Consider the following 26,483-nt stretch of genomic DNA (forward strand, 5'->3'; position numbering starts at 1 on the left):
AACTACAGTACAAAACAAAAACTCAGCATTTTTTAAATAAAAAATTTACTGCACTGGTACTGCTCCAGTAGGTGGCACTGCAGGTGTTAATATTTCTTTCTTACTCTAACTGCGTCTCTGCTCGTCCAGGTCCTCGACAGCATCTACTTCAGCCGCCGTTTTCACGTCCGCTGCGTGGCTCAGGCACGGGACAAATCAGGTCACCTTGGAACACCATTGAGGAGCAACATCGCCACCATCGGCACAGAGGGCGCCATCTGCCACACACCTGTAACCACGGGAACCGCCAGAGGCTTCCAGGCTCAGTCCTTCATCGCCACTCTGAAATACCTGGACGTCAAACACAAGGAGCATCCAAACAGGTGAGACAGAATTTAACAAAAATAATGTCAACAAAACTGTATGAAGCATTTTTTTAACGTCTGATTTTCTGCTCTCTATTCTCTTCACTGTGGCGGCTCAGGATCCATATCTCAGTGCAGATTCCTCATCAGGATGGAATGCTCCCCCTAGTGTCCACCATGCCTTTGCACAACCTGCACTTCCTGCTGTCAGAGTCCATCTACAGACAACAACACGTCTGTTCCAACCTGGTCACACTCAAAGACCTGCAGGGTCTCTCTGGTCCGTCACACAACACACCCACACACACACACTTCCTGCGTGTGAACAGTTTTATAAAAAAAACGTTGTTGATCTTCCACAGAGTCGGGCTTCCTGGATGATGTTTCCTACGACAGCATCTCTCTCGGACCTGGTTACGATCGTCCGTACCAGTTCAACCCCAACATCCGTGAGAAGAAGAGCATCCAACTCTACAAACACCTCAACCTCAAGAGCTGCATCTGGACCTTTGACGCCTACTACGACATGACGGAGCTCATCGACGTGTGCGGAGGCTCCGTCACGGCTGACTTCCAGGTACTGTCCTGATCCAGTCCAGTCCAGTCCTTCTCTCTGTTTCAGACGTGATAAAATCATTGGTTTCTTCCAGGTTCGAGATTCGGCTCAGTCCTTCCTGACGGTGCAGGTTCCTCTCTACGTGTCCTACATCTACGTGACGGCACCGCGAGGCTGGGCGTCTCTGGAGCATCACACCGAGATGGAGTTCTCGTTCTTCTACGACACTGTGCTCTGGAGGACAGGTCAGGACTTCTCTCGGCAAACATCTGACATTAAATGTTCACTTTTCACCAACAAAATGTCTGACCTGACCTCGTGTCTGCAGGGATCCAGACGGACAGCGTCCTCTCAGCCCGACTGCAGATCATCCGGATCTACATCAGAGAAGACGGACGACTGGTGATCGAGTTCAAAACTCACGCCAAATTCCGAGGTCGGCTCATAAAAACAACTCCGACTGTTAGCGTCTGAGATTAGGTCCTGTTGATCTACAGTATAAACTTGAATCCATGTTTCCGTCCTTCAGGTCAGTTTGTCCCTGAACACCACACTCTGCCGGGACATAAGTCCCGCCTGATGGCGCCCGACCACCTGGGAGGAATCGAGTTTGACATGCAGCTGCTGTGGAGCGCTCAAACCTTTGACTCACCGTACCAGCTGTGGAGAGCCACGAGTTCTTACAGCAGGTCAGTACATCCAACCAGAACCACAACCTGAGAGACAAAGACCAATGAAAGGAGGAGGGACTTCTGGGAATTATACATTTGGGATCAGTTTTTGGGATTATTAGGATAATTGAAAAACCAAAGAACAAATACTGAGGTTTTTAGTTTTCTATCAAGAGAAAGAAAGAAAACATTGAGCATTGAGGTCTTTGTGATGATAACATTAACCTGTGACTCTGAGATAATCCTCCTGTGTTGCTGTGTTTCCTTCATCAGGAAGGATTATTCTGGAGAGTACACCGTCTTCCTGATCCCCTGCACCGTCCAGCCCACTCAGCCCTGGATCGACCCCGGAGACAAACAGCTGTCCTGCACCGCTCACGCTCCTGAGAAGTATGTCCCAGCACACACTCACTTCCTGTTCACAGTTACCGTACACACCGACTGTCAAACAGACAGTCTGAACCAGAACCTGAACCAGTTCTCTTACACTTTGTCAGGTTTCTGGTGCCGATCGCCTTCCAGCAGACGAACCGTCCAGTCCCTGTGGTTTACTCTCTCAACACTGAGTTTCAGCTGTGCAACAACGAGAAGGTTTTCATGATGGACCCGGCCAACGTGGACGTGTCAATGGCAGAGATGGACTACAAGGGAGCGTTTTCAATGGGTATGACATCAAATTTGAGCTGAACTAGTAATATTTAAAAGGATCTTTCAGACACATAGCCATTGTTGACTGTGCTGTGAGCGCCCCCGTGTTGACAATCATTAAAAACAGGCAGGATCTCTCTCAGTAAAAACATGGCTGAGAGCCACACCAACCCTCATAGAGAAAATCAGTGATATTAGCTCGCTGGGACACTGGAGCTGCTGGTCTACTGCTGCCTCGTGTGGTCACTTTGAGTCACTGAGGTCAATCTGAACGAAGGATTTCAAACACTGAAGTGACAAAATAAGATATTTGAACTCAGTGATGGAGGCAGCAGTGGATCAAAAACTCCTGTGATGTTAATATCATTGATTTTCTCTATGGACTTTGGTGTGGAAGAGTGAGTGGGCTTTTTGTTCTGACTGAATTATGGATTTTCAGATCTGAGTTTGTCTTGCTATATAGACTCAGATATTTTTATCCAAATGTGCAGATATAAGTGAACCTGTTCCTCTGTTACCCCCCACAGGTCAGACCCTCTATGGCAGGGTGCTGTGGAATCCAGAGCAGAACCTGAACGCAGCCTACAAACTTCAGCTGGAGAAGGTTTACTTGTGCACGGGCAGGGACGGCTACGTTCCTTTCTTTGACCCGACGGGGACGCTGTACAACGAGGGACCACAGTACGGCTGCATTCAACCCAACAAACACCTGAAACAACGCTTCCTGCTGCTGGTACACACACGTACACACACACACACACACACATCACTTCTCCTTTGTCTGTCCCGCCCTGATTGTTTGACAAGCTTTCTTCATTCAACAAACCAACACCACACCCCGTGCACCTGTCTGACCAGTTTCACCTCTCGTATGTAAAGCGTGCCATGGAAATCACCGACCTTACTGTTAAAGGGATCGTTCAGGTTTTTATGTCAGCTGACTGCGCTGATTGAAAACAGGTTTTATCCACTTCATTTAAGACACAGCTGATAAATACTAAGTCAGTTTAAGTCTATGACATCTACGTCACATGTTCACGTCATTATCTCACTGTTAGACAAGACTTTTTCAACAGGAAACTGAAGTTTGTAAACCACTCAGTCTCCCACACCAAACCTCAGAGAGAAAATCAGTCTAACAGTGAGATAAGGACGAGATATCATATCTTTTATTAAGTGTCTAAAATCAATTTTTCCTTGTGTCCTGGGAGAAAATGTTTATTTATTCATGATCACTACTACTTGTTGAGGTTTAGCTGCAAACAATAATACTCCTGCATGATTTGAACAAGACTCAGAGCTGCACCTGAACGCCTCGTAGCTGAGCTGGTTTGCGATCGTAACTTTCTCTCTTCTTCTGTCTCAGGATCGTAAACAGCCGGAGGTGTGCGACAACTATTTCCACGACGTTCCCTTTGAGGCTCACTTCGCCTCAGAGATCGTGGAGCTGCAGCCGATGGCGGCCATGCCGGGCGTCGACGGCTTTACCATGAAAGTGGACGCTCTTTACAAAGTACGAATCATGTCGCTGTTTTCACTGACATTGTTTTCACAGTTTGTGGAATCTCATAACTCCTCTCCCTCTCTCTGTGTCGATTGACAGGTGGAGGCGGGGCATCAGTGGTACCTGCAGGTGATTTACGTGATCAGCCCAGAATCACGGTCCAGTCCCAGGATCCAGCGCTCGGTGACGTATCAACTGAGTCGTCCTAAACGGGACCTGGTGGACAACAGTGGACGTTTGACGCTGGACGAGTCGCTGATCTACGACAACGAGGGCGACCAAGTAAAGAACGGTACCAACATGAAGTCGCTGCGTCTGGAGGCCGAACCCGCCGCCACCTTCAACGCGCACGTGGGCAGCTCGGTGGGCGGGGGCGTGGCAGCCGTCACCATGCTGGTCCTGGTGCTGCTCGCCTCCTGCTTCCTGTTCCGCCGCTGCCGACGTTCGGCCGTCGCAAAGAAGAAGAAGGCGGCGGCGGCGAAGGTCTACGAAGAATATCCGCTCAACACCAAGATGGAGGTTTGTTTGGACAAATGTATGGAGAAGAACTTCAGCAGCAAACACTGCACGGTGAGGAACGTCAACGTCTTCAACCACAACCACGACGACGCCAAAGTCAAACAGGTCAACCTGGAGGTCAGACTCCACAACAACCTCAACGACGGCACCGAGGTCTGAAGACCACGAAGAAGAGGAGGAAATAAATAAAAACACTTTTTAAAAAAGTATTTTCTAAAACTCAAAAAGTTTGTACCAAGACATTTGTTCACATATTTTTTTACCATTTGAAAAAAACAGAAGAGTGACGAGCAGACGTCGCACGGCATTTTCATCATTTCACAACTGAGCTACCTCGGGAATCCACACAAACACCAGATTGAACTCCAGATTAAACACACGGAACCTTTGTCCTCTCACTCATCGAACTGCCAAAACAACCACACGTCACCTGCTCGAGCATCAGATTATACACAAACCCTTGTCTTCTCAATCACCACGTCACCAAAACAACACAACCTCACCCTCAACTGTCTCATAAAACTGCCAAAACATCCCAGAGACGTCAGCCTGAAACCTTTGCTGAAACATACTCGCAAAAACCTTTGCCTACTCACTGGGGAAACTGCAAAAACATCCACACGTCACCTGCTGAAGCACCAGATTAAATACAAAAGCCTTCATCTCATCACAGAGGTGACAGAACGTCCCTGAAACCTTCACTGAAACAGCAAACTCCACGCATGATCTTCGTCTTTTTGCTCATAAAACTGCCAAAACATGCACATGTTGCCTGAAACCTTTGATGAAACATGGTCTTCTGCCTCATCAGATCACCAGAACATCACCACTTCATCTGAAAACATCTTCATCTTTGTGCTCATAGAACTGCCACAGCATCCCAGAGTCGTCTGAAACCTTCACAAAAACAGCAAACTCGACACTCGACCCCCATCTTGTCGCTCTGCCTTGTCTTTCAGACACAAAATGGCCGACGCTCACTTCTGTTCTGTAGCTCAGTGTCTGCGATCATTTCTACGGAAAAAAAGACTGCGTTAAAATCCCGTCTGCTGCTGCCGTCGTCGTCGACATCCTCCCTTCTTTTTCTTGATTCTTTTATTATTATCGTATATTTTTCTTTTACCGTCACTGTTCTGATGAATTTAGCGTAAAAAAATATATTAATAAAATGTCGCAAAGAACGTGGGGTTGCTGCTTCTTTGCCCAACGACAACAAAATTTCTCCAAGTGCAATTAAACGTCTCGTCTTCACGCTCCGTCTTTGTTTCCGATAAAAATGAAAACGCGACTTTCATGCCTTACCAACATTCACTGTTTTTAACGTTTCTTTCGCACTGAGCTGCGACAGCTGGCGATTTAAAGTCCTATTTTCTTTGCGTATTTCATAACAAATCATCAAAGTGTTGTTTTTTTTCGATTTGGACTTCGATGTTTTTCGTCCCCGCGACTGCGAACTTTTGCCTTAATGTTCACACACACGTTTGTGTTTTTATCATTATTATTTTACTCCGTATTATTGTTATTATTATTGTTACACTACTGATGTTGAACCACTGTAACGTTTTTAAACGTACGCGCGTGTGACACTGGTCGTCCCTTTGACTCCGCCCCCTCCATCGTCTTTCTACTGTGTGCCTATCAGACATGAGAATGGGGAATTCTGGGAAATAACGTTATATTTTTGGTGCTATCATTCTGTGGAAAAATAACTATGATGCTTTGAATATGATGCCTGTATTTTTTTGGTGCCTTTTTTTTTAATAATTAAAGATTTAAAAAATTCTCGTACGTTAACTTTATTTTGCTTTACGTTTTTCTTTCAAATGTTTGGATTTAGAGTCGAAATAAAAGTGCTGTAATAGAAATAAAAATCTGTCATAGTAGTAAATGATGATCATTTTATGATTTATATGTATTAAGCCACTTTATTAGGTCCAGCTGTTCAAATGATTAACCTATTTTTTATAGAAACGGATGATTTTACTGAGATATTAACACAAAAACTTCTACTGAGGTTTTTTTTTGTAACGGATGAAAATGTTCTCTGGGTGAAAGTGCCGTGTTGAGGTCACAGGAGAATGACTCGACTGGTTTAACAGAAACTTGCGACACCGACTCCCGACCACCGAGGAATGAAGATTTTTCTTTGTGGATCAACGTGTCAAGCAGGTGAACCACACACCTGTGACACACCTGCAGGCCTGTACCTAATTAAGTGACCAGGACACTGTGTCCAGTCAGTGTGAACATGAAACTACTAATTTCAACAACCACACCCTCGCTCCACCAAAAATACTTGTTGGGAGTTTTGTATCTGAAATTGTCATTGTTTCTGTAAGTGTTTGTGCTGCTGATGGTGACCAGGACTCAGTGGAAGAAGACGTCTTCTGTCTCAGTGGGAACTTCCTGGATAAATAAATGGTAAATAAAATAAAATACTGTCCCTTAAAGTAGACCTTCCTTCATCAGACGTTTCCTTCGTAAAACAAGAACCAATGAGGTAAAAGTTAAGATATGATTTAGTTAAGATGAGATGAAATTAAATAAATATATTAAGCAGGATAACGTTTGAAGATGAAGATCAAAGTTGAGATACTGTAAAGTAGAACAGTATGCTCATTAAATATGTTTTTGTTTGATATTGTTATTAAGGTGAAGCTCAGTTTAACGAGCCGTCCCTGAAGGCAGCGCCTACCTGTGCTCAGGGGGCGTGGCCAGGTGACTTTGGCAGGTGTTTCTCGGCAAACCTGAGCGAGAGAGAGAGAGAGAGAGAGAGAGAAGCTGCAGCAGCAACGTCTTCTGCTTCAAACCAACAAACATCCAGGTAATTCTTTTATTTTCTCTTTAATCTTCAATGTGTTTGAGTTTGTTTTTCTCTTGTTTATTTGTTTTACTTTGACAGGATTTGAAGTCACATTTAACACTTTTATACTTTGCTGTGTTTAAAAGAAAAGAGGAGGATTCTATTTAGAAAATCGAAAAAAAAGTCAAATATGTCGACAAAAGGTTCGGGAAAAACAAAACAGATGATGAAACAAATGATGAGTTAATGAGTTAAAGGGACAGTTCAGGTTTGTGAGGTGTGGTTGTTCAGTGTCACAGGAGCTCAGTGACAACATGGCTGCCAGACATGACACAAGGAAGACTTATTTTATCCACAGTTTAAGTCTACGATACATCTACGTCACGCTGTTAGACAGACTTTTCCAACAGGGAACTGAAGTTCGTAAACCACTCACTCTCCCACACCAAAGTCCATAGAGAAAATCAGTGATTTTAACATCACAGCACACGGGAGTTGTTGATCCACTGCTGCCTCCATCACTAACTTCAAATGTCTTATTTTGTCAATTCGGCTTTTAAAATCCATCATTCGGATTGACCTCAGTGACCCAAAGTGACCACACGAGGCAGCATTAAACCAGCAGCTCCTGTGTCCCTGTGTGCTAAAGGACTTTGGTGTGGGAGAGTGAGTGGTTTACAAACTTCAGTTTCCTGTTGGAAAAGTCTGTCTAACAGTGAAGGTAAAGACGTCGACATGTGACGTAGATTTATCGTAGACTTGGATTTTACTGCGTAAGTGAGCACACATTTATAAATCTGGTTTTCAGCAGCAGGGGGCGCTCACAGCTCACTCTGAGTGTCAGTACTTGTAAGACCACTTTTCGAAAAAACCTGAAATACCCCTTTAAGTTGATTTAGATGACATGCAGAGGAGTGTGTGTGTGTGTGTGTCAAGTTAAATTGTGTTTGCTTTTCTGAGCACACACACGCACACATGACAACGTGGAATAAAGTTTTATTTGCTTGTTTCCAGGGAAACGCTGTGTCGTCATCATGTTGTCGTTGTGGGTAAGAAAATAAAAACCTTCTGTTTATTTGTCTGTTGTTGGTTTTAAATAAAGTTTAGGATTAATTGAACTGAGATGTTTGTTTGTTCAGGACAATCTTGAGGATCTGATGGCCTCTGACTGTTCACCTGACGCTCCTGAAGAACAGGTACAACCTTCTCTTTATCTTCAACTCTTTTATTTAGCTTTCAAGGGTTTTCCACAGTTTTAATAATATTTAATGGATTTAAAACATTTTTTTATAGCTTTAAGGGGTTTTACTCCTTGTCTGATTTACAATTGAGGGGTTTTCGGACATTGTGAATGTTTTTAATGATTTTAACAGTTGAGGTATTTGCAGTTTAATATCAGGTCTGTACTCTTTTTTTTTTTTTAAGGATTTTATTGTCATGTTAACCTTTGAGTGACGGATGAATTTAAACGTTTGTTTGTTTGTTAAAGGCTGGAACTGTGATTCACTTCGGTGAATTTGATCCTAAACAAGATGCTCAATCTCTGAAGGACGCCATGGAGGGGATCGGTACTGACACACACATACACGCACGCACACACACTTGTATTGTTTACTCGCTGTTTGTTGACATGCTTTTGTTTATTATTGATCTTCAGGAACCAAAGAAGATGTTCTGATCGCCGTTTTGACTCACAGAGACAACGCTGAGCGTCAGCAGATCCGTAAAGCTTATCAGGATCTCACAGGCAACGTGAGGACTCTGTCCTTGTCTCTGTGTGTTTGTTTGTTTGTTTGTTTTTGTAACTCAGCTGATGATCGTCATCATATTTGTGTATTTTTAACCTTTTACTAAGTGAGAACATTCAGTCAAGTGTTTGTGTGTGTGTGTCCTCGTGTCCTCTCAGGATCTGGTGGACGACCTTCAGGGCGAGACCCGCGGTGACTTTGAGGACCTGGTGGTGGCGCTGGTCAGAACTCCAGCAGAGTACGACTGTCATGAAGTGATGGACGCCTTCAAAGTCAGTTTGTCATTTAAAAACTTAAAGGGAAAGAGTTTTAAGGGTGTTTACAGTTATAGGGTTTATTATTTTTCTTCTGTTTAAGATGTTTTACTATCGTAAGAGTTTTTAATATTTGAAGAGGTTTTGTAAACAAACGTAATTCACTTCCTGTTGTCCTCTTGTCTTCTTCACAGGGAGCTGGAACCAAAGACAGCGTCCTCATCGAGATCTTTGCGTCCAGAACCAACCAGGAGATCAAAGCTCTGAACGACGTCTTCCTCCAAGGTACGACGTCTTTGTCTCAGTGTGACGATGTCTTTGTCCTCCTCCTCGTCTCTGTCCTCCTCGTCTCTGTCCTCCTCGTCTCTGTCCTCCTCCTTCTCCTCGTCTCTGTCCTCCCCGTCTCTGTTCTCCTCGCCGTCTCTGCCCCCCCCCTTCTCCGTCCTCCTCGTCTCTGTCCTCCCCGTCTCTGTCCTCCCTGTCTCTGTCCTCCTCGTCGTCTATGTCCTCCTCGTCTCCGTCCTCCTCGTCTCTGTCCTCCTCATCTCTGTCCTCCTCCTCGTCTCCGTCCTTTCGTCTCTGTCCTCCTCATCTCTGTCCTCCTCGTCGTCTCCGTCCTCCTCGTCTCTGTCCTCCCGGTCTCTGTCCTCCTCGTCGTCTCTGTCCTCCTCGTCTCCGTCCTCCTCGTCTCTGTCCTCCTCATCTCTGTCCTCCTCGTCGTCTCTGTCCTCCTCGTCTCTGTCCTCTTCCTTGTCTCTGTCCCCCTCTTCTCTTTCCTTGTCGTCTGTCCTCCCCGTCTCTGTCCTCCTCATCGTCTCTGTCCCCCTCTTATCTTTCCTTGTCGTTTGTCCTCCCCGTCTCTGTCCTCCTCGTCTCTGTCCTCCTCCTCGTCTCTGTCCCCCCCTTCTCTTTCCTTGACGTCTGTCCCCCTCGTCGCTTTCCTCGTCGTCTCTGTCCTCGTCGTCTCTGTCCCCCTCGTCTCTGTCCCCCCCTTCTCTGTCCCCGTCTCTGTCCTCCTCCTCTTCTCTGTCCCCCCTTCTCTGTCCTCCTCGTCTCTGTCCCCCCCGTCTCAGTCCTCATCGTCTCTGTCCTCTTCCTTGTCTCTGTCCCCCTCTTCTCTTTCCTTGTCGTCTGTCCTCCCTGTCTCTGTCCCCCTCGTCTCTGTCCCCCTCGTCTCTGTCCCCCCCCTTCTCTGTCCCCGTCTCTGTCCTCCTCCTCTTCTCTGTCCCCCCTTCTCTGTCCTCCTCGTCTCTGTCCCCCCCTTCTCTGTCCCCGTCTCTGTCCTCCTCCTCTTCTCTGTCCCCCCTTCTCTGTCCTCCTCGTCTCTGTCCCCCCCCTTCTCTGTCCCCGTCTCTGTCCTCCTCCTCTTCTCTGTCCCCCCTTCTCTGTCCTCCTCGTCTCTGTCCCCCCCGTCTCAGTCCTCATCGTCTCTGTCCTCTTCCTTGTCTCTGTCCCCCTCTTCTCTTTCCTTGTCGTCTGTCCTCCCTGTCTCTGTCCTCCTCCTCGTCTCTGTCGTCCTCCTCGTCTCTGTCCCCCTCTTCTCTTTCCTTGTCGTCTGTCCTTCCCGTCTCTGTCTTCCTCGTCTCTGTCCCCCTCGTCTCTGTCCCCCTCTTCTCATTCCTTGTCGTCTGTCCCCCTCTTCTCTTTCCTTGTCGTCTGTCCTCCCCGTCTCTGTCCTCCTCGTAATCTCTTGGACATTTCCTTGTCTCTGCAGAGAAAGAACATTTGCTGAAACGAGAGCTGAGGGACGAACTTAAAGGAGACATCCGCAAAGCAATGCTGATCCTGGTGGAGGTTTGTCGTCATTACATCAAACGTCCGTCTGTAAACTGAGATTTATGTCAAGCTTCATCTTTAAAGTGACTTAAGTTTATTATGAAGGAAACCATTAAGACAAAAAAACACCTTAACATTTTAAAACCATAATTGGAGAGAAATGTAAATAAAAAAATAATGTTCTTTGTGATTTACATTTTCCCTTAAAGTAAGTAAACCAAGAATAAAATGAATAAATGCTTTAATTTTATTGAAGATGAAATGAATAAAATAAAAGTTTTGTTCAGGGAGAAAGAGACGAGAGTGTGGACGTGAACCAGCAAGAGGCCGTAGAAGACGCTGACGTGAGTTTTTGTTATTATTAAATAATTAATAAACTATAATTAAATACAGTTGTCTGGTTACTTTCCTTCTATTCTATAATCCGTCGTGTTTGATGATTGTGGTGTGTGTTTCAGGCCATGTACCAGGCCGGGGAGAAAAAGTGGGGAACGGACGAATCCACGTTTATCGACATTCTCTGCAAGAAAAGTTTCCGTCAAATCAGACAAAGTTTGTTTTAGTTTTTTTTTTTTTTTTAGTGCCTTTTATTGATTTAAAAGTGATCAGTTTGTGTATCAGTGAGTGGAAACGTTGTAAATCAACTCTTTGTTTTTTCAGCTCTTGTCGCGTACAAGAAGCTCAGCGGGAAAAGTCTGCAGGAAAGTATCGAGTCAGAGATGAGAGGAGAACTGGAGGAGCTGATGGACGCCATCGGTAATCCATCAATCTCTGCAGATTAACATGATTCTAACGTGATTCTCCATCACTGCTGATTTAGTTGGATTTCTTTGTTTCGTGGAGCAAAGAAAACAGAAAATATTCATTATTGTCTGTCATGTGGACAAAAGTTTGTGGACAAAGTTTCCTCTGAGCGGTGAGAAACTGTCCACTTACTTTTGTCTTTTTATTGCCTGATTTTTAACCTTGTTGTTTAAATCCTGTCTCCAGTCAAGTGTGTGAAGAGCAGACACGCCTACTTTGCAGAGCGACTCCACGACAGCATGGAGGTAAAAATAAACGTACTTGTTTGTGTTTGTTTGTTTGTTTTTTTTATTTACTAAACCTGACCATGTGACCCGTTTGTTGTTTTCAGGGCGGTGGAACCTGTGAGTCGACCGTTTGTCGCGTCATGGTCAGTCGCTCTGAGATCGACCTGAAAAACATCAAAGCCGAGTATAAGAAAGCCTACGGGCACTCGCTGCTGTCTGACATCGAGGTGAGGCCACGCCCACTCTGCACCTGTGTTTGATTAAAGCTGCAGTAGGCGACACACACACACACACACACACACACACACACACACACACACACACACACACTTGTAAATAAATGAGGTTTACTAAGTTTTTCTCCTGTCGTCGTGGTTTTCAGAAAGATTTGTCGGGACACGTTGGCGACTGTTTGAAGGCGATCTGCGGCGCAGACGACGACTGACCTTTGACCCTTCATCAACAGTCTTGAGGGCGGAGCCTGTGTCTTCACAGGGAAATGAATAAATAAATAAATAAGAATAACAATGATATTAAATATGAAAACAGAGTGAAAAAGAAAAGCTTGAACTTGATATCATGAACGTTATTAAACAACTAAAACATTTAAATGAAGACGAAGCTTTTTATTTTGTGAATTTAAGGTTCTAAATGTTAATGAGAGAAATTAACACTATATATTTAGCGGCAAAATACAGAGTGAGGAGAGAATGTTTTCAAATAAACAAAAATAGTTATTCAAGTACAACAGTTCTACAAAGGAACAAAAGTCTAAATTAATATTCATGTTTCAGATATCAATATTAGCTGCATAATTATGGTGTACTAATAATCACTTAATATTTATGAAAAAATGCTTATTTTCTTCATATTTGGTTGAAATAAAGGATTTTTAAAATGAGGCTTTATACGAACAAATAAAAAAATAAATAGTCACTCGGAATGTTTGGTTGTTCAGTGAAGTGACCAGCAGGGGGCAGCAGCACACACTTCTCTGTAACAACAGTGTGAGGATCCATAAGATCCTCCTGCACAAACAGGAAGTCAGCTGTCCAGAAAATGATGGGTTCATGTAGTCATGTGATTGGACTTAGCTCCTCCCACTCCTCCTCCTTCTCCTCAGCTCTTATATAATCTTCATCTCCACCATGTGCTCGACCTACAAAGACTGACCTGGATACAGATGTTAGTTCTCGTCTTCTGTCTCCGTGTGAACCAGACGTCAGGAGAAATGTGCTTATTCTGTCAGTTCAATAATATGAAATAATAATAATAATAATGTTCTGGATTATTAGATATAATTGAACAGGTCTTTGTTCATCACTGCAGATGAGCATTAAAAGTATAGTTCAGTCTATGACATACTGACATAGGTGTTCAGTCACTGCTGCCAAAAGCAAAAACTTTATTTTATTTTAGCCTTTTAAGAAAAGACTTGTGTAGTAAAATATACGTCAGTTTAAGTCTATGATATCTACGTCACATGTCCACGTCTTTATCTCACTGTTGGACAGACTTTTCCAACAGGAAACTGAAGTTTGTAAACCACTCACTCTCCCACACCAAACCTCATAGAGAAAATCTGTGATTTTAGCTCACAGGGACACAGGAGCTGCTGGTCTACTGCTGCCCCGTGTGGTCACTTTGTGTCACTGAAAGTAAATCCAAATGTAAAAATGTAAAAGCCAAAGTGACAAAATAAGTCATTTGAACTTAGTGGTGGAGGCAGCAGTGGATCAACAACTCCTGTGTGCTGTGATGTTAAAATCACTGACTTTCTCGATGGACTTTGGTGTGAGAGAGTGAGTGGTTTACAAACTTCAGTTTCACGCAAGGAAAAAGTGATTTCTTCCCAAAAGATATATATATATATACACACATTTGTGACACATAATTTATGTATCTCAATATATAATTTTGATGTATCTTTTCATAACTAATAAAATACTAAACACTATAGTAATCATTAAAGGTGCATTATGTAATAAATCTAAATCAACTGGCCATAAAATCCTCCTAATATGTCACAGAGACTCAGGAATAATGTTCATATAACAAACTGAACTCACCAACAACAACAGTACAGACAAAAATATTTGCATTAAAATAAATATTTTGCAGACTGCAAATCATGTTTACGTTTCGAAATCATGTTTTGGCATGTGGCGCCACCTATCGCGGTCTACCAATCATTGCAGTCAGTGGAGTCTCAGCTGCCGAGCAACCACGGGTTGCCAGTTATGTCAGAAAACGGACCTCGGTATTTTGAATTTGAACGTAGTAACCGTTTTTGGCCACACTCTTACATATGGAACCTTTAATATAGATTTTCACAAAATGGTTTGTTTGGTATATTAAATATAAATTAAATTTACTTTAATTGTGACTGATCCTTTGATATTGTTTGACATTAAATCAGACAGTAATGACATTCCATACAGGCTTCACTTGCACCAATCATAACAATAGAGGTGGGCGGGGCCGCGTCAGGTTAGGTTGTCACTCTCGTCGGGGAAATAACAAACCACCCACTTTTACTCTGTAACGTTCCCAGCGAGTGAGTCACGAGAAGTTCAGTGTCCAGGAGACAGACGCTGAGGAACGGGGAGGACACGGACCACCTGCCCCGGAGGACTAATCTTCACAACCGGACGCTGCACTCGTATCATGCCCGGGCACCGCTTGTGCCGTTAGCCCGAGCTCCTGCTCTGTTAGCACAGGTCTCCCGCTCTGTTAGCCCGCGCCCCTTCTGTGCTCGCCGGGCTCCGGCTCTCTCAGCCCGGACTCGTCTCGCAGAAGGACCGCTGTCTGTGGCTGTTAGCGAAGCTCGTTAGCAGCTAACTCCCGAAGCTAACGAGCTAATTAGCCCGAGTGAAGTGAAGAAGTCGCGCTGAGGCTAACGCGGGACAAGGCTGCTCTGCGGGGACACCGGGTGGGATATTTCTGTCCTTTTCACCACCGGAGCGGGTGTGAATAAACCCGGCGGCGCCTGCGTCCCTGTGCTCCCCGCTGTGTCACGGTGTTTCCCGCTGCTCGTGTCCTCACAGTCGGCGGCGCTGCCCCTTAGCAGCGGCTGTTAGCCTGACAGAAGCTAACACACCATCATCACACTGGTGTTCTCCACAGTTTGGTGAGTGAACGCGCTCACTTTTATAGTCTTTATCTCACTCTGTCGTCCCGTTTTTATCTTTATTACTGTCTGTTTATATGTTTTTAAAGACTCACACATAGACGGTGTGTAAATCATGCACATGTGGGCAGTAAAGTCAAAGTAAAAGTCTAAAATAAGAGGAAAAATTAAGTCAATGTAGAATCATACAAGGAAGAAGATAATTATATGTATCGTTTACAGTAATATAGACTTTTTAAATCACAGAATGATGTTTTAAATTAACTGCAAATGATCATAATTTAGTGTTTTGTGTTTTTTTTTTTAAGGAAAAAGTTTCAGTTTGTTAATCTTTTTTGTCTGTTTCTCTGCTCAATTAAAAAAATATGGACCAAATAACAAATCAGTTTTTGGCTGCAACAAAACGTTACATTAATAATCCATTAATCTGTCAAATATTTTCTGGATTATTTCAAATAAAATGTCAAAAATCTTTTTTATCAAACAAACCTGGAAATGATGACGTTCTCAAAAGTTTCTGTCCACAAACAAACATTATTCGGTTTCAACGATTTCCTTGTTTTATGGAGCAAAGAAACCATAATTTATTTACAATTTGAGACGCGGAAAAATCACCCAAACTGGCTTTAATTGTTATCAATTTGACAAATGAATAAGTAATGAAAATAACCATTAGCAGCAGATGTGTTTTTAATATAAAATCAAGTGTATAACTTATATAATAAGTTTATGTTTGCCACTTCATAAAGCAGGGTTTCTCACTCCTGCCACTCTCCTCCATGTTTTAGGTGTTTCCCTGCTCCAACACACCTGATTCACATAAATGGGTCGTTATCAGGCTTCAGCAGAGCTTACTGACGAGCTGACCGTTTGAATCAGGTGTGTTTGAGCAGGGTAACATCTAACTCAACCAGGTACCTTGTTTGTAATTATCATGTTTAATCTCCAGATAAAATCGACTACTTTGGCCTGGAAATTGTTTCTGTGTTGTGCTGTTTTTGTTTTCATGTCCTGTTTTAACCACACTTTGATGTCATGTGACTCCACAGGCAGCAGCAGCAGCAGCAGCAGCAGAGCATGCAGGAGGAGGAAACACCCCAGATAAGGAGATAGGACAGGAGAGGAGAGGGGAGGGGGGCGTTTCACCAAAACCACTAAACGGGGATTACTTTTGGTCGGAAAGAGAACGTGAACGATGAAGAAATTCTCCAGAATGCCAAAGTCGGAGAGCGGCGGGCTCGGAGCGGCGTCCAGCAGCGGCTTCCTCGGGAGAGTGTTCGCAGTCGGTCGATATCAAGTCACCGTGGAGGAGCTCATCGCAGAAGGTAGGCGAGGAACCGTCCGTGGGAATGTCCTGTCGTGATTATCCTGACCCAGTAAATCTGAAAACTATGTCGCCGAACTGGTCACTCATGTGAAATAGTGATAATGGAAAATTCACTGTCGACATTTTTGTCATCCATGTTTTCTGGGACACACCCATCACTGAAGCTCCGCCCCTTATTTATATATTTTTTTAATGGGTCAGTGATTTTGGTCTGAGGTAGTTAGTGAAAATTATTTTTGTCTTTTTAACATCTGTGCACGTGCTCACACTGAGGGAAACAGAAAACGACCTGCTTTTCCACCTCAGACATCACCAGAGACTTTAGTCCATGTCTGGAAGTTAACACACACACACACACACAAGATGAGTTTACATCCTGTTCCAGCTGCTGCAGAGGAGTGTGTGTGTGTGTGTGTGTGTGTGTGTTTTCTCTCATGAACGCAAAGTTCATGAACCAGTAGTCCTCGTGATGGAGACTAAATCCTGGTCCTAATGAGGGAGAACCTCATTTCTGAGGAACTGGTTAAGTTGACTTAATATTTTAATTGCGGTGATCTTATGTTGATTGTTCGTCTTTAACTGGTTATGGTACAAGGTTAGTGTTTAGTCTGTGTAAATGAATGGTAGTCGGTGTGTGTGTGTGTGTGTGTGTGTGTACATACAGTATTTAAAGTTAAGAAACACTCTGTACAACATGTCCCTGCAGGTTCTACTGTTTGCTTCTGCTCCTCAATCGTTTGTGTTCCTTCAGGAGGAATAAAACTCCTCACCTCTCTTTATAGTTTGCTCATTTTTAACCTTTTTATTATCATATACGAAGTTGGATTGAAACTCTGAGATGGGGAAACTGTTGACACAGCTGTGTATCGCCTTTCTGATTGGTGAAACACAATTATGGATATACACTGGTGTCAAATATCAGTGCGGCTGTCAGGAGGAAGCGGAGTCATGGTTGACTCTGTGGCAAAGACTTGCAAATGTTTCTAAAGCGTTCACCTATTTTTTTGGTCGACCAGAACCAGCAGGAATGAGCAGAAGCATCTTAGTTTATTCACTTTATTCCTGACTAAACAAACAAGAGAATTACAACAACAGAAAGTCACATGTTAGAATTCTACAGGACAATTGTACCAGTGTTTGTTTCACAGCAACAATTCACACAATTATTCAACCGACATAAAAAAGTGCTGCCTGTAAACTGCGGAAACGTAAACATTTTGCAAATTGCCACCAAAAAGGTTTCCCGTTTTTGGAGATTTTGACGATATTGATAATTAGTTGATATCCTTTTAAATTAAAATTGTTTAGGTTTAAGTCATTAATTGCTGCTGGCAGATCACATCAAAGGTTATTTCATACTCGACTAATCTGTTGATTATTTTCTCTGTTGAGTAATTGTGAGTAAAAAAACACTTGATTATCAAAATAGCGATAGATTTAATTGAATAATTGATCAGTAATCAATTCGCTGAATAATCGTTGCTGCCCTACAAGCAAGAGAAAATATAAAATCGTTTATAAAACGTGTTTGTGCAGGCTGCTCACGACACGTGGCTAACCTGTTTGGCATGAGAGGATGCTAGCGTGTGATCACGTAAGCCCTCCTCTAGTGGTCATGTGACACTGAATCCTGCTCCTGCTGCATTTTTATCATGATTTAAATATCTCTAAGTTAATCGTCAAGATGTATATCAGTTGAACATTTCTCAGCTTTACAAATATTTGAAATGTCTTAACACTTGCAGCAACGGTGAAGCAACAGGTCTGTAATGCGGCTCGGCAGCATTAGACGACGTCCCACACAATAGTCGACTTTAACTCGAATCTGAGTTTTAAAAAGTGCTCAAACAAACGAGAATCTCGTCCCTCCACGGCCCGGTGAGCAGAGAAGAAGGAAGGGCGTTTACATTTTTACAGAACAGCTGTTCAGCTTTCACAAACGCCTGACTGCTCATCACACTGCAAAAACAAATAAATCCCATGATTCATAGTGTTGTTGTTGTTGTTGAGCCGTCAGGAGAAAAATGTCGTATTGTCACGCTCGTCAGGTGAAAGACAATTTTCACACCCTAAAGTAGTTTTAAAAAAGAAGAAGTCTCCAAGATAGCTTTCACTTTTCTAGTTATTTTGTCATAAAGTGCTGACGTCACAAACGTGAAGCGCCGGCTGGACAGATCGCCAGACTATAGTTTTTGATTTTTCACTAACGGTGATACAGACTGGACACAGAACGTTAATTCATGATAACAAAGAGTGTTTAAAGTGTGACTCTGCAAATATCTCAATACTGTCAACACTGTAAACCTGATCTCCCCCCTCCCCACACACAAACACACACACGCCAACCAAAACCCCCAGCAGTCATGAGTCGGTGTCATCAGAGAATCATGTGAAGTGTCTGCGGCTGCTTTGTTGACCTTTGCTCCTCCTTCTGTCTCAGGTACAAGTCTCAGTGTGTCTCAGTGAGTCTTTGCGGGTCTAGGTGTGTCTCAGCGAGTCGTTGCGAGTCTCGGTGTGTCTCAGCGAGTCTTTGCAGGTCTCAGTGTGTCAGCGAGTCTTTGCAGGTCTCGGTGTGTCTCAGCGAGTCTTTGCAGGTCTCGGTGTGTCTCAGCGAGTCTTTGCGAGTCTCTGTGTGTCTCAGCGAGTCTTTGCGAGTCTCGGTGTGTCTCAGCGAGTCTTTGCAGATCTCGATGTGTCTCAGTGAGTCTTTGCGGGTCTCGGTGTGTCTCAGCGAGTCTTTGCGAGTCACAGTGTGTCCCAGTGTGTCTCAGCGAGTCTTCGCAGGTCTCAGTGTGTCTCAGTGAGTCTTTACGGGTCTCGTGTGTCTCAGCTAGCCTTTGCGGGTCTCGGTGTGTCTCAGCTAGCCTTTGCGGGTCTCGGTGTGTCTCAGTGTGTCTCTGCGAGTCTCAGTGTGTCTCTATGAGTCTTTGCAAGTCTTAGCGAGTCTTCAGGAGTTTCAGTGTGTCTTTTTGTGTCTCAGCGAGTCTCAGTGTGTCTTTGTGAGTCGTTTCTGCAGATGAATCTTCTCACAGCAGATTTCCTTTGTCTCATCCTGTCGACTGTTTTGTTGAAACATTGTAGAACCATAAAATATCAACGTGAAGGACGTCCACTGTGGACAAAGCTGCTGTGTGTGTGTGTGACTGGGTCATGGACTGATGTGTTGACGGTGAATAGGATCATGTGATGTTTGTGAGGCGATCGCGTCCTTCTCCTTTATTTATCACTGACTCAGCAGCCGTGTCACTGTAATGACAAGCATGAGATTCTCTTCCAGTAAATCAGTAGATTTATTGATTACGAAGAAGTTTGTTTGTGAAGGTTCTCAGTCGTGGTCTTCAGTAAACACTGTATTTCTCTGGAATCATTTGCTGATTTATTCTTTTTCCAGTGGTGTCTCTGCAGCAGCAGAACGGTCATTTCCGTCCCCGTCTTTAGCCTCTGTGGTTTCTGTCTGACTGACGGCGTCTCCAAGAGGAACTCAGAAATGATGAGTAGGAACAGGAAGCATCTGTGAGCTCGCTGACTTTTGTCCACAATCTGGTTCTGCAACAGGTTCCTTGTCAGGACCTGGAAACTCCGTGATGGTCGAAATATTTAAATGTGGAAATAACCAGAAATGTCCTGATACCAAAAGTGTGTAGAATTACATCATTCTAAAATGTATTTAACCATAAACTCCTGCTTTAAACTACTTTTTATTTTATGTCTGTAAATAATAATAATAATAATAATTTCATAATTGTTTTAATCTTTATTAAATTGAGCAAAGAAACCAGAACATAGTCGCATATAAGAAGCTGATTTTTCTATATTAAAATTATTTAATTATTATTTTTAAAAAAAAGAAGAAAACACTAAAATATACAAAAATAGTGGAGAAAATGATAATAATAAACAACTCTCCTCACAGAGAAACTAGGACTTTTGATGAATGATCAATTATGATATTAATTATTATTGTGCATTATCTTATATCTATTGTACATTTCAAAGCCAATATCGGCTGATACAGATATTGTGCCTATAATAAAGAGAAACGCTATCAGACCGAGAACTGCAAAAATAAATAACCTCCTTTTTTTTTTAAACAGAATTGGCCAAAAAATTACAAATAAAAACAGAATATTGAATGAGTTTATTTCCAGCTTAAGTTAACACAATACAAGGCTTTTGTTCATGTTGTACAGCTCGGCCAATCGGATCCACAGAGGCGGGAATAGTAGTAAAATCTTATCTGGCGTTGTTTACACACTGAAGCAGAGTCACTGTAAAAACAGCAGCTGAGGAAATGAGTGTTTTCTCTCACTATCTAAGGAAAATATTATTGCTCTTCCACTGATATGAACCACATGAGTCACATTCTTATTTTATCTCAAGTGTGTCAAATCTGAAGAGGATTCACCTCCACTCTTTCATTTATTCATGTCTAACACAAACAAAGAGCTTATCTGCACAAACACACAGGCAAAAATCCACTTGATTCCCACTGATAACTCTGACACGCACACACACACACACACACATTCTTGTACTTGCTGCATACTGAGGACTGGGTTGCTGACAAAGTGAGGACCAGCATTTCCACTTTATAAATCAACACAATTACAAATATCTACTTCATGAATGACATCTACAGAAGAACTACTGGTTGCAGTACCATTTTTTCTTTTTACAAAAACGTCATACTATACTATGTCCAAAATTTGAAAAAAAATTGGACGCAAAATTTTTGGTCCAAAATTTCAAAAAGAAATTTGACAAAAAAAAATTGACCCAAAATTTGACAAAAACGTCATACTATACTATGTTGTCCAAAATTTGAAAACAAATGTGAATAAAAAAATATGGTCCAAAATTTGAGAAAAAAAATTTGGTCCAAAATTTGAAAAAAAAATTTGGTCCAAAATTTGAAAAAAAAAATTTGGTCCAAAATTTGAAAAAAAAAATTTGGTCCAAAATTTGACAAAAAAGTCATACTATACTATGTCATACAAAATTTACGTTTTTTTTTCATGACAAATTGAGTATAGCATGTTATAGCAACCTAAGGAAGTGATTTCAATGAAAACAAAGTGAGGACCGGCCAAAATGTCCTCACTCCGTAAAAATGACCTCATTTCGTTGGTTAAAAACCCTCACTGGTCCTCAGTATGCCGCAAGTACAAGAACACACACACACACACACACACAGAGGCCTCTGTGGTGAAGGTATGGCCACGGCGGTTTAGACCACAGGTGACCCGAGGGACCAGGTGAAGAACACAGCAACCGTTTGCCTGGAAACACTGTTTGCATTTGCATCACTGTGGTCAGGGAGTTGAACGTGTTACTGTCTGTCACTGACTGAGCTGTTATCATGTAAACACGTGACGATTCTGCTGACGGAGGGAAACACAGGGGAAACTCGACGAGTCGGCACATTTACATTTGTTGTTGTTGTTGTTTTCTGATAGTCAAGATTTCGCTATAAGGTTTAACGGGATGGATCAAAAGTGTGATATTGTGAGGTAATCGGTGCTGAGCGAGCCGACAGGAAACCACTCACTCTCCCACACCAAACCCCATAGAGAAAACCAGTGACTTTTTAACATCACAGCACACAGGAGCTGTTGATCCACTGCTGCCTCCATCACTAAGTTCAAATGTCTCATTTTGTCAATTCAGCATTTAAAATCCTTAATGTTAATGTAAATCAGTGACTGCTCTTTTAAATCAATTTTTCTCAATATTTATTCTTTGTCATTTTGTGAAACATTTGCATTTGTGAATCAGCATGTTCCCGTGTTGTTGTTTTTGTCCATGCCTCTCCTCCCTCTGTGTTGGTGGACGTTATCAAGGAAGCGTCCATTTACATGATTATCAAACTGTACGGCTGATGAATGGACACATTGTGAGTTCTTTTGTTGTCTCACTGCAGCAGCGTGGAAAGAATGCTGGTACGATGCAGCGCTCGCTCCCGTGACGACCAGCATCGCCGCCTTTGTGTTTGCTCGTTGAGCCCCCGTCTGTTTCTGCTCTGAGGCCCCGCCCACTTTTTTTTCTGTGACAACTTCAAATGAATGACTTTTTTCGATAATTGCCGCATCATCTGATGCGGACGACGAGCCGAACATGGGCGTGAGGTGACGTGACGTGCAACATTATTATTAATAATTACAGTGATAGTACTTTTTATTTATATTAGTCATGAATGGCAAAACAAAAATAAGATGATAGGAGACCGCAATGCTGAAACGAGCCCCAACTTTAACAGATATTAAAGCTCTAGTATGTAACTTCTGTTTCCAAAACACTGTTACTGTCACTAACCCTGCCCCCGCCCCCACTACAACACTTACTAACATCTTACTTACTTTACTAGCGTAGCTTTTATGCTTCGGGCTTTAGTCAGTTGTGACTAGTGCCGGGCGCGTTAACGCGACAGCGGAGGTCTACGGCGTCAACGTTAACGCATGGCACGTTTCCATGATGACTGACCGGAAAAAGACACGAATGACGTCATGTTTACGTGGCTCCCGATTGTTAAAATGAGTCTTTAAATTAAAAACTACGCGGTACAAAGGTGCACTGGTTATTTGTAGCGTATTTGTAGAAGGCATCACTGTGTCTCCACAGACATGAAAACAAACCTTAACCCCTTTAACGCCGAGCGTATCGCAGACGACACATGACGCTGTCGGAGGAATTCCAACGGTTTCTGAAAACTGAGTTTGTTAAAATCAAGTTGCAGGTCAACGCTAATGTGAGGTTATTACGGTAATTTCACTCGCTTTGAGCTCAGTCTCGGCTCCAGCTCTGACACTGATCACACGCTGATGTGACAACACGTGAGTCAGAGGTGATGAGTGATCATGACCGAGGCTGAGGTCACTGTAAACAAAGACAGACGGACAGGTGTCGACGTGTCCGTGTGCTCAACACCTGACCCTTTCTGCTCGTATGCTGTAAATGCACAGCTGATACTTCAATAGGAATGTTGTTGTGATGTTTTACAGATACACTTTGTACCCGTGCACCGCTGTCCTTTTGATCTCCTAACATCTTGTCTTGTGTTCTGCGAGCTCTCTCTTTTTACGTGAAGACACGGGCTACTGCCACCTGTTGATGTGGAGAGTCATTGCAGCTAACGTGCAGTTCCTCTTTGAGTCTTTTCATTTCAAGAAAAGAAAGGGATTTTAAAGGCAGAGCGTCTTTTATGTGTTTTAGTTTGTACGTATGGATGTTGGCCTTCTCTTCCTCGTGGTTGGTTTTGTTGTTGTAACATTTACCCTCTGTGTCTTCATTTCATTGTAAATCCTCTGCAGCTCTGCTGCCTCTTTGTGTGTGTCTGCGTGCATGTGCAGGTTTAGTTGTAAACACTGTTGAGATGTGAGACGTATGAGAACCAGCTGCCAGAACCTTCCACTTCTCTCAGCCCCAGTCACTGCTGCACCTCCTCTTTTGACCTTTTATGGACGTGTGTGTCTCAGAAACACTCTCATCTGAGTCGAGCTGGATGAGCAACTCATCTCATCACAATATACTTTTTTATTGTCCGTATATATCAGGATTTAATCGAATCAGTGTTTCTGGAAGTCTGGGCGACATGTCTTGTACATAATGAGTGTATACCCTGATAAAGGAGATATGTGTGGATATAAAGCTGCTTTCACTGAACTCGTGCCAGAGAATTGTGATCTCAATTCTAAGCAAAGAAAATATTGTGATTCACATTTTTTCCAAAATCGCGCAGCCCTAACTCAAGCTGTTGGTTATAAACGTTGTTAGCTCTAGCATTAGCCTCAGGAGAGTCGTTGCTGCTTGTGTTTACAGTGAGTAAACGACCACAGTCGCCCGACTTGAAAATTCTCTTCTGTTTTGGTGTGGACGCTCTATAATGACTCTAAGTTCTCAGCTGGACTCGCTGTAACCCCGATGTCAATGCATCTCTTGACTTTGTCATTGCTGCGACTTTGGACTGTCAAAGCCTCTTGACGGCCTGTGAAAGAGGATCCAGTCGTCTCAGAAACTCTGTTTCCCCGTCGTGTTAAACGCAGAGAGAAGCCGTGAGTGTTCCAGTGAGGACAGAGCTGAGGATGAAGTAACGTCGAGATGATGTGTTTATAGTTTGTGCTGCAGCACAGATGTTTTTCCTCTAAAGAATGATGTCATCGGTGTGATAACAGGCCACTCTCTCTCTCTTTCTTTCTGACCGAGTGTCTTTCTTCTGTCATTTCACTCCCACATTTGAACCCACCGCAGAAAAGACACCAACTGAGAATACGCCTCCTCTAGATTTAACAGAGGAAAAGTTAGTTTCTCTGTGAGAAGATTGGAAGCAGGCTGAGGTATTTCCTCCAGGAGGCCCCCCATCCCCGAACATGAACCCTCAACACTTCCCCTACATGTGTGCAGAGCCGTTTGCCCTGAAGATAAGTGGACGGAGCTGTAACTGAAGCTGCATGTGCTTTCACTGGTACTGTGAAGAAACCAAAGAAATTACATCAATCAACTTCAGAACTAGTGTGACCTTTCAAATATGAACGTTTCTTTTACTTAAGATCGTTAAAATGAAAAATGCATGGCATCTTCATCTCTAACATCACAGCTGTTATTTTAATGAATTCAAATTTAAAACGATGCCGCAATAATTACATTTAGGGCTTAGCAATTTAAACATCTGAATTTCAATTGGAAACGAAACAATTGGCAAAATCATCAAGACTGCAATTGAATTGTCCCATCATGTCTTACGCCAAACAACAAGTGTGTATCAGTTCAAAAATGAGTTAAAACAAAGCGACATTACCTTATTAGAATGTTAGTTATTTATTATTGTTCATTGAAGGCTCCAACATCTTCAGATGATCTGGAAAGTTTCTCTTCTTCTCTGTGGACAAACAGGTGCCAGTTAATTTTCCACAGTGAATGAAGGAAATACATTTCCGCGAAATGGATGTGAGCTCTTCACCAGCTGCTCCTGCTAATTACAAATAATGACTTTGTGATCTGCAGAATCCCAACCCTCTGAGGTGTGCTTTTATATCCACATGAATGCAGGGAGGACTTTGATTAACATCAAACTCGCATCCACGAACGTATGATTCCAAACGTAAAAGCAAAAGTAATCTTTGTTTCATATGATTAAGACTACAAACATCGGCATCAGTGACCTACTTTAACGTTTATAATGTGTTTAACCACAGTTACACGACAGACTGACGTCCTGAAAATAGACACACACTGGCTTTTAACAAGCGTCTGACAGATTCTTCACAGTGTGAGCTTTTTCCTAACAGAACACGCACCACCATGTTATTTCTCTCTGTCGCTTTGAAGGCAGAAAACTGACGCGCCAGTTTATGATGAAGGTGAAGGGAAAAAAATCCTTTGAAAACTGAGAAATTATATGTCTGAATTTACAGCTACTCACTCGTAAAAATGTGTCCTTTCTGTGTTAAAACTGTGAGGACATTGTTGTAAGAGCAGGTCAGATGTTTGATCAAAAGAATGAATCCTCTTCTTCAGCAGTAATCTATTATTCACATAAAATGTCTCGCTCATTAATTTTTCCTCACATCAGTTGTTGCTAATAAAATAATTAAGATTCTCACTCTTCAGTCTGGAAGAACCTTTGGTTCTGCTCATGGAATGAAGTTCTGACTCTCTTCACTTCTTTTTGGAGGATACTTTTCCTCTCCAGCATCTTCTGACAGACTGTTGTGATTCCATGTGCACAATTAACTTTTCAAAAGCCCCTGTTCTGTTTGGGTTTCTCTGAGCTTCTGATCACTGCTGATGTCTGAGTGTCAAACTAATTGTCCACTGGAAAAAAGTGTTTCTGTTCAAAGTTCTTCAACACATTCCAAAGTACTTCCAAACGTCTTCAACACAGTCTTAAGTTCTTCAAACCTCTTCAACACAGTCCAAACTTATTCAACACTGTCCAAAGTTCTTCAGACTTCTTCAACACAGTCCAAAGTTCTTCAGACCTATTCAACACAGTCCAAAGTTCTTCAACACAGTCCAAAGTTCTCCAAACGGCTTCAACACAGTCCAAAGTTCTCCAAACGGCTTCAACACAGTCCAAAGTTCTCCAAACGGCTTCAACACAGTCCAAAGTTCTTCAGACTTCTTCAACACAGTCCAAAGTTCTTCAACACGGTCCAAAGTTCTTCAAAGTTCTTCAA

The 26,483-nt window shown here is 42.8% G+C and overlaps 3 protein-coding genes across 3 annotated transcripts in view; all 3 read left to right on the top strand.

The window, feature by feature from the left end:
• fras1 (Fraser extracellular matrix complex subunit 1) overlaps positions 1-4,688 on the top strand; it is a 147,706-nt gene extending 143,018 nt beyond the window's left edge. The window contains exons 62-72 of the mRNA XM_083905303.1: positions 130-362; positions 464-624; positions 707-921; positions 995-1,145; positions 1,229-1,336; positions 1,430-1,589; positions 1,845-1,961; positions 2,069-2,235; positions 2,747-2,952; positions 3,586-3,732; positions 3,823-4,688. Of these exons, the coding sequence (XP_083761429.1) occupies positions 130-362; positions 464-624; positions 707-921; positions 995-1,145; positions 1,229-1,336; positions 1,430-1,589; positions 1,845-1,961; positions 2,069-2,235; positions 2,747-2,952; positions 3,586-3,732; positions 3,823-4,401 (2,244 nt within the window). The 3' untranslated portion in view covers positions 4,402-4,688. The remainder of the gene's footprint in view (positions 1-129; positions 363-463; positions 625-706; positions 922-994; positions 1,146-1,228; positions 1,337-1,429; positions 1,590-1,844; positions 1,962-2,068; positions 2,236-2,746; positions 2,953-3,585; positions 3,733-3,822) is intronic.
• Positions 4,689-8,079: 3,391 nt separating this feature from the next.
• Positions 8,080-12,387, top strand: anxa3a (annexin A3a; the record flags this gene model as incomplete). The annotated part of the gene is made up of 13 exons (XM_083905100.1): positions 8,080-8,094; positions 8,185-8,241; positions 8,535-8,613; positions 8,703-8,797; positions 8,952-9,065; positions 9,242-9,332; positions 10,762-10,841; positions 11,111-11,167; positions 11,282-11,375; positions 11,484-11,579; positions 11,814-11,872; positions 11,959-12,081; positions 12,237-12,387. 13 exons carry the CDS (start codon positions 8,080-8,082, stop codon positions 12,297-12,299), a joined length of 1,023 nt encoding a protein of 340 aa, XP_083761226.1. The 3' UTR covers positions 12,300-12,387.
• A 3,792-nt stretch (positions 12,388-16,179) lies between these two features.
• bmp2k (BMP2 inducible kinase) overlaps positions 16,180-26,483 on the top strand; it is a gene marked incomplete at both ends in the record, with an annotated part of 60,081 nt that continues 49,777 nt past the window's right edge. Inside the window, one exon of the mRNA XM_083905101.1 lies at positions 16,180-16,309. Coding sequence (XP_083761227.1) covers positions 16,180-16,309 — 130 coding nt within the window. The remainder of the gene's footprint in view (positions 16,310-26,483) is intronic.

Source organism: Microchirus variegatus (assembly GCF_963457635.1).
Source record: "Microchirus variegatus genome assembly, chromosome: 18".
NCBI classification, from domain to species: domain Eukaryota; kingdom Metazoa; phylum Chordata; class Actinopteri; order Pleuronectiformes; family Soleidae; genus Microchirus; species Microchirus variegatus.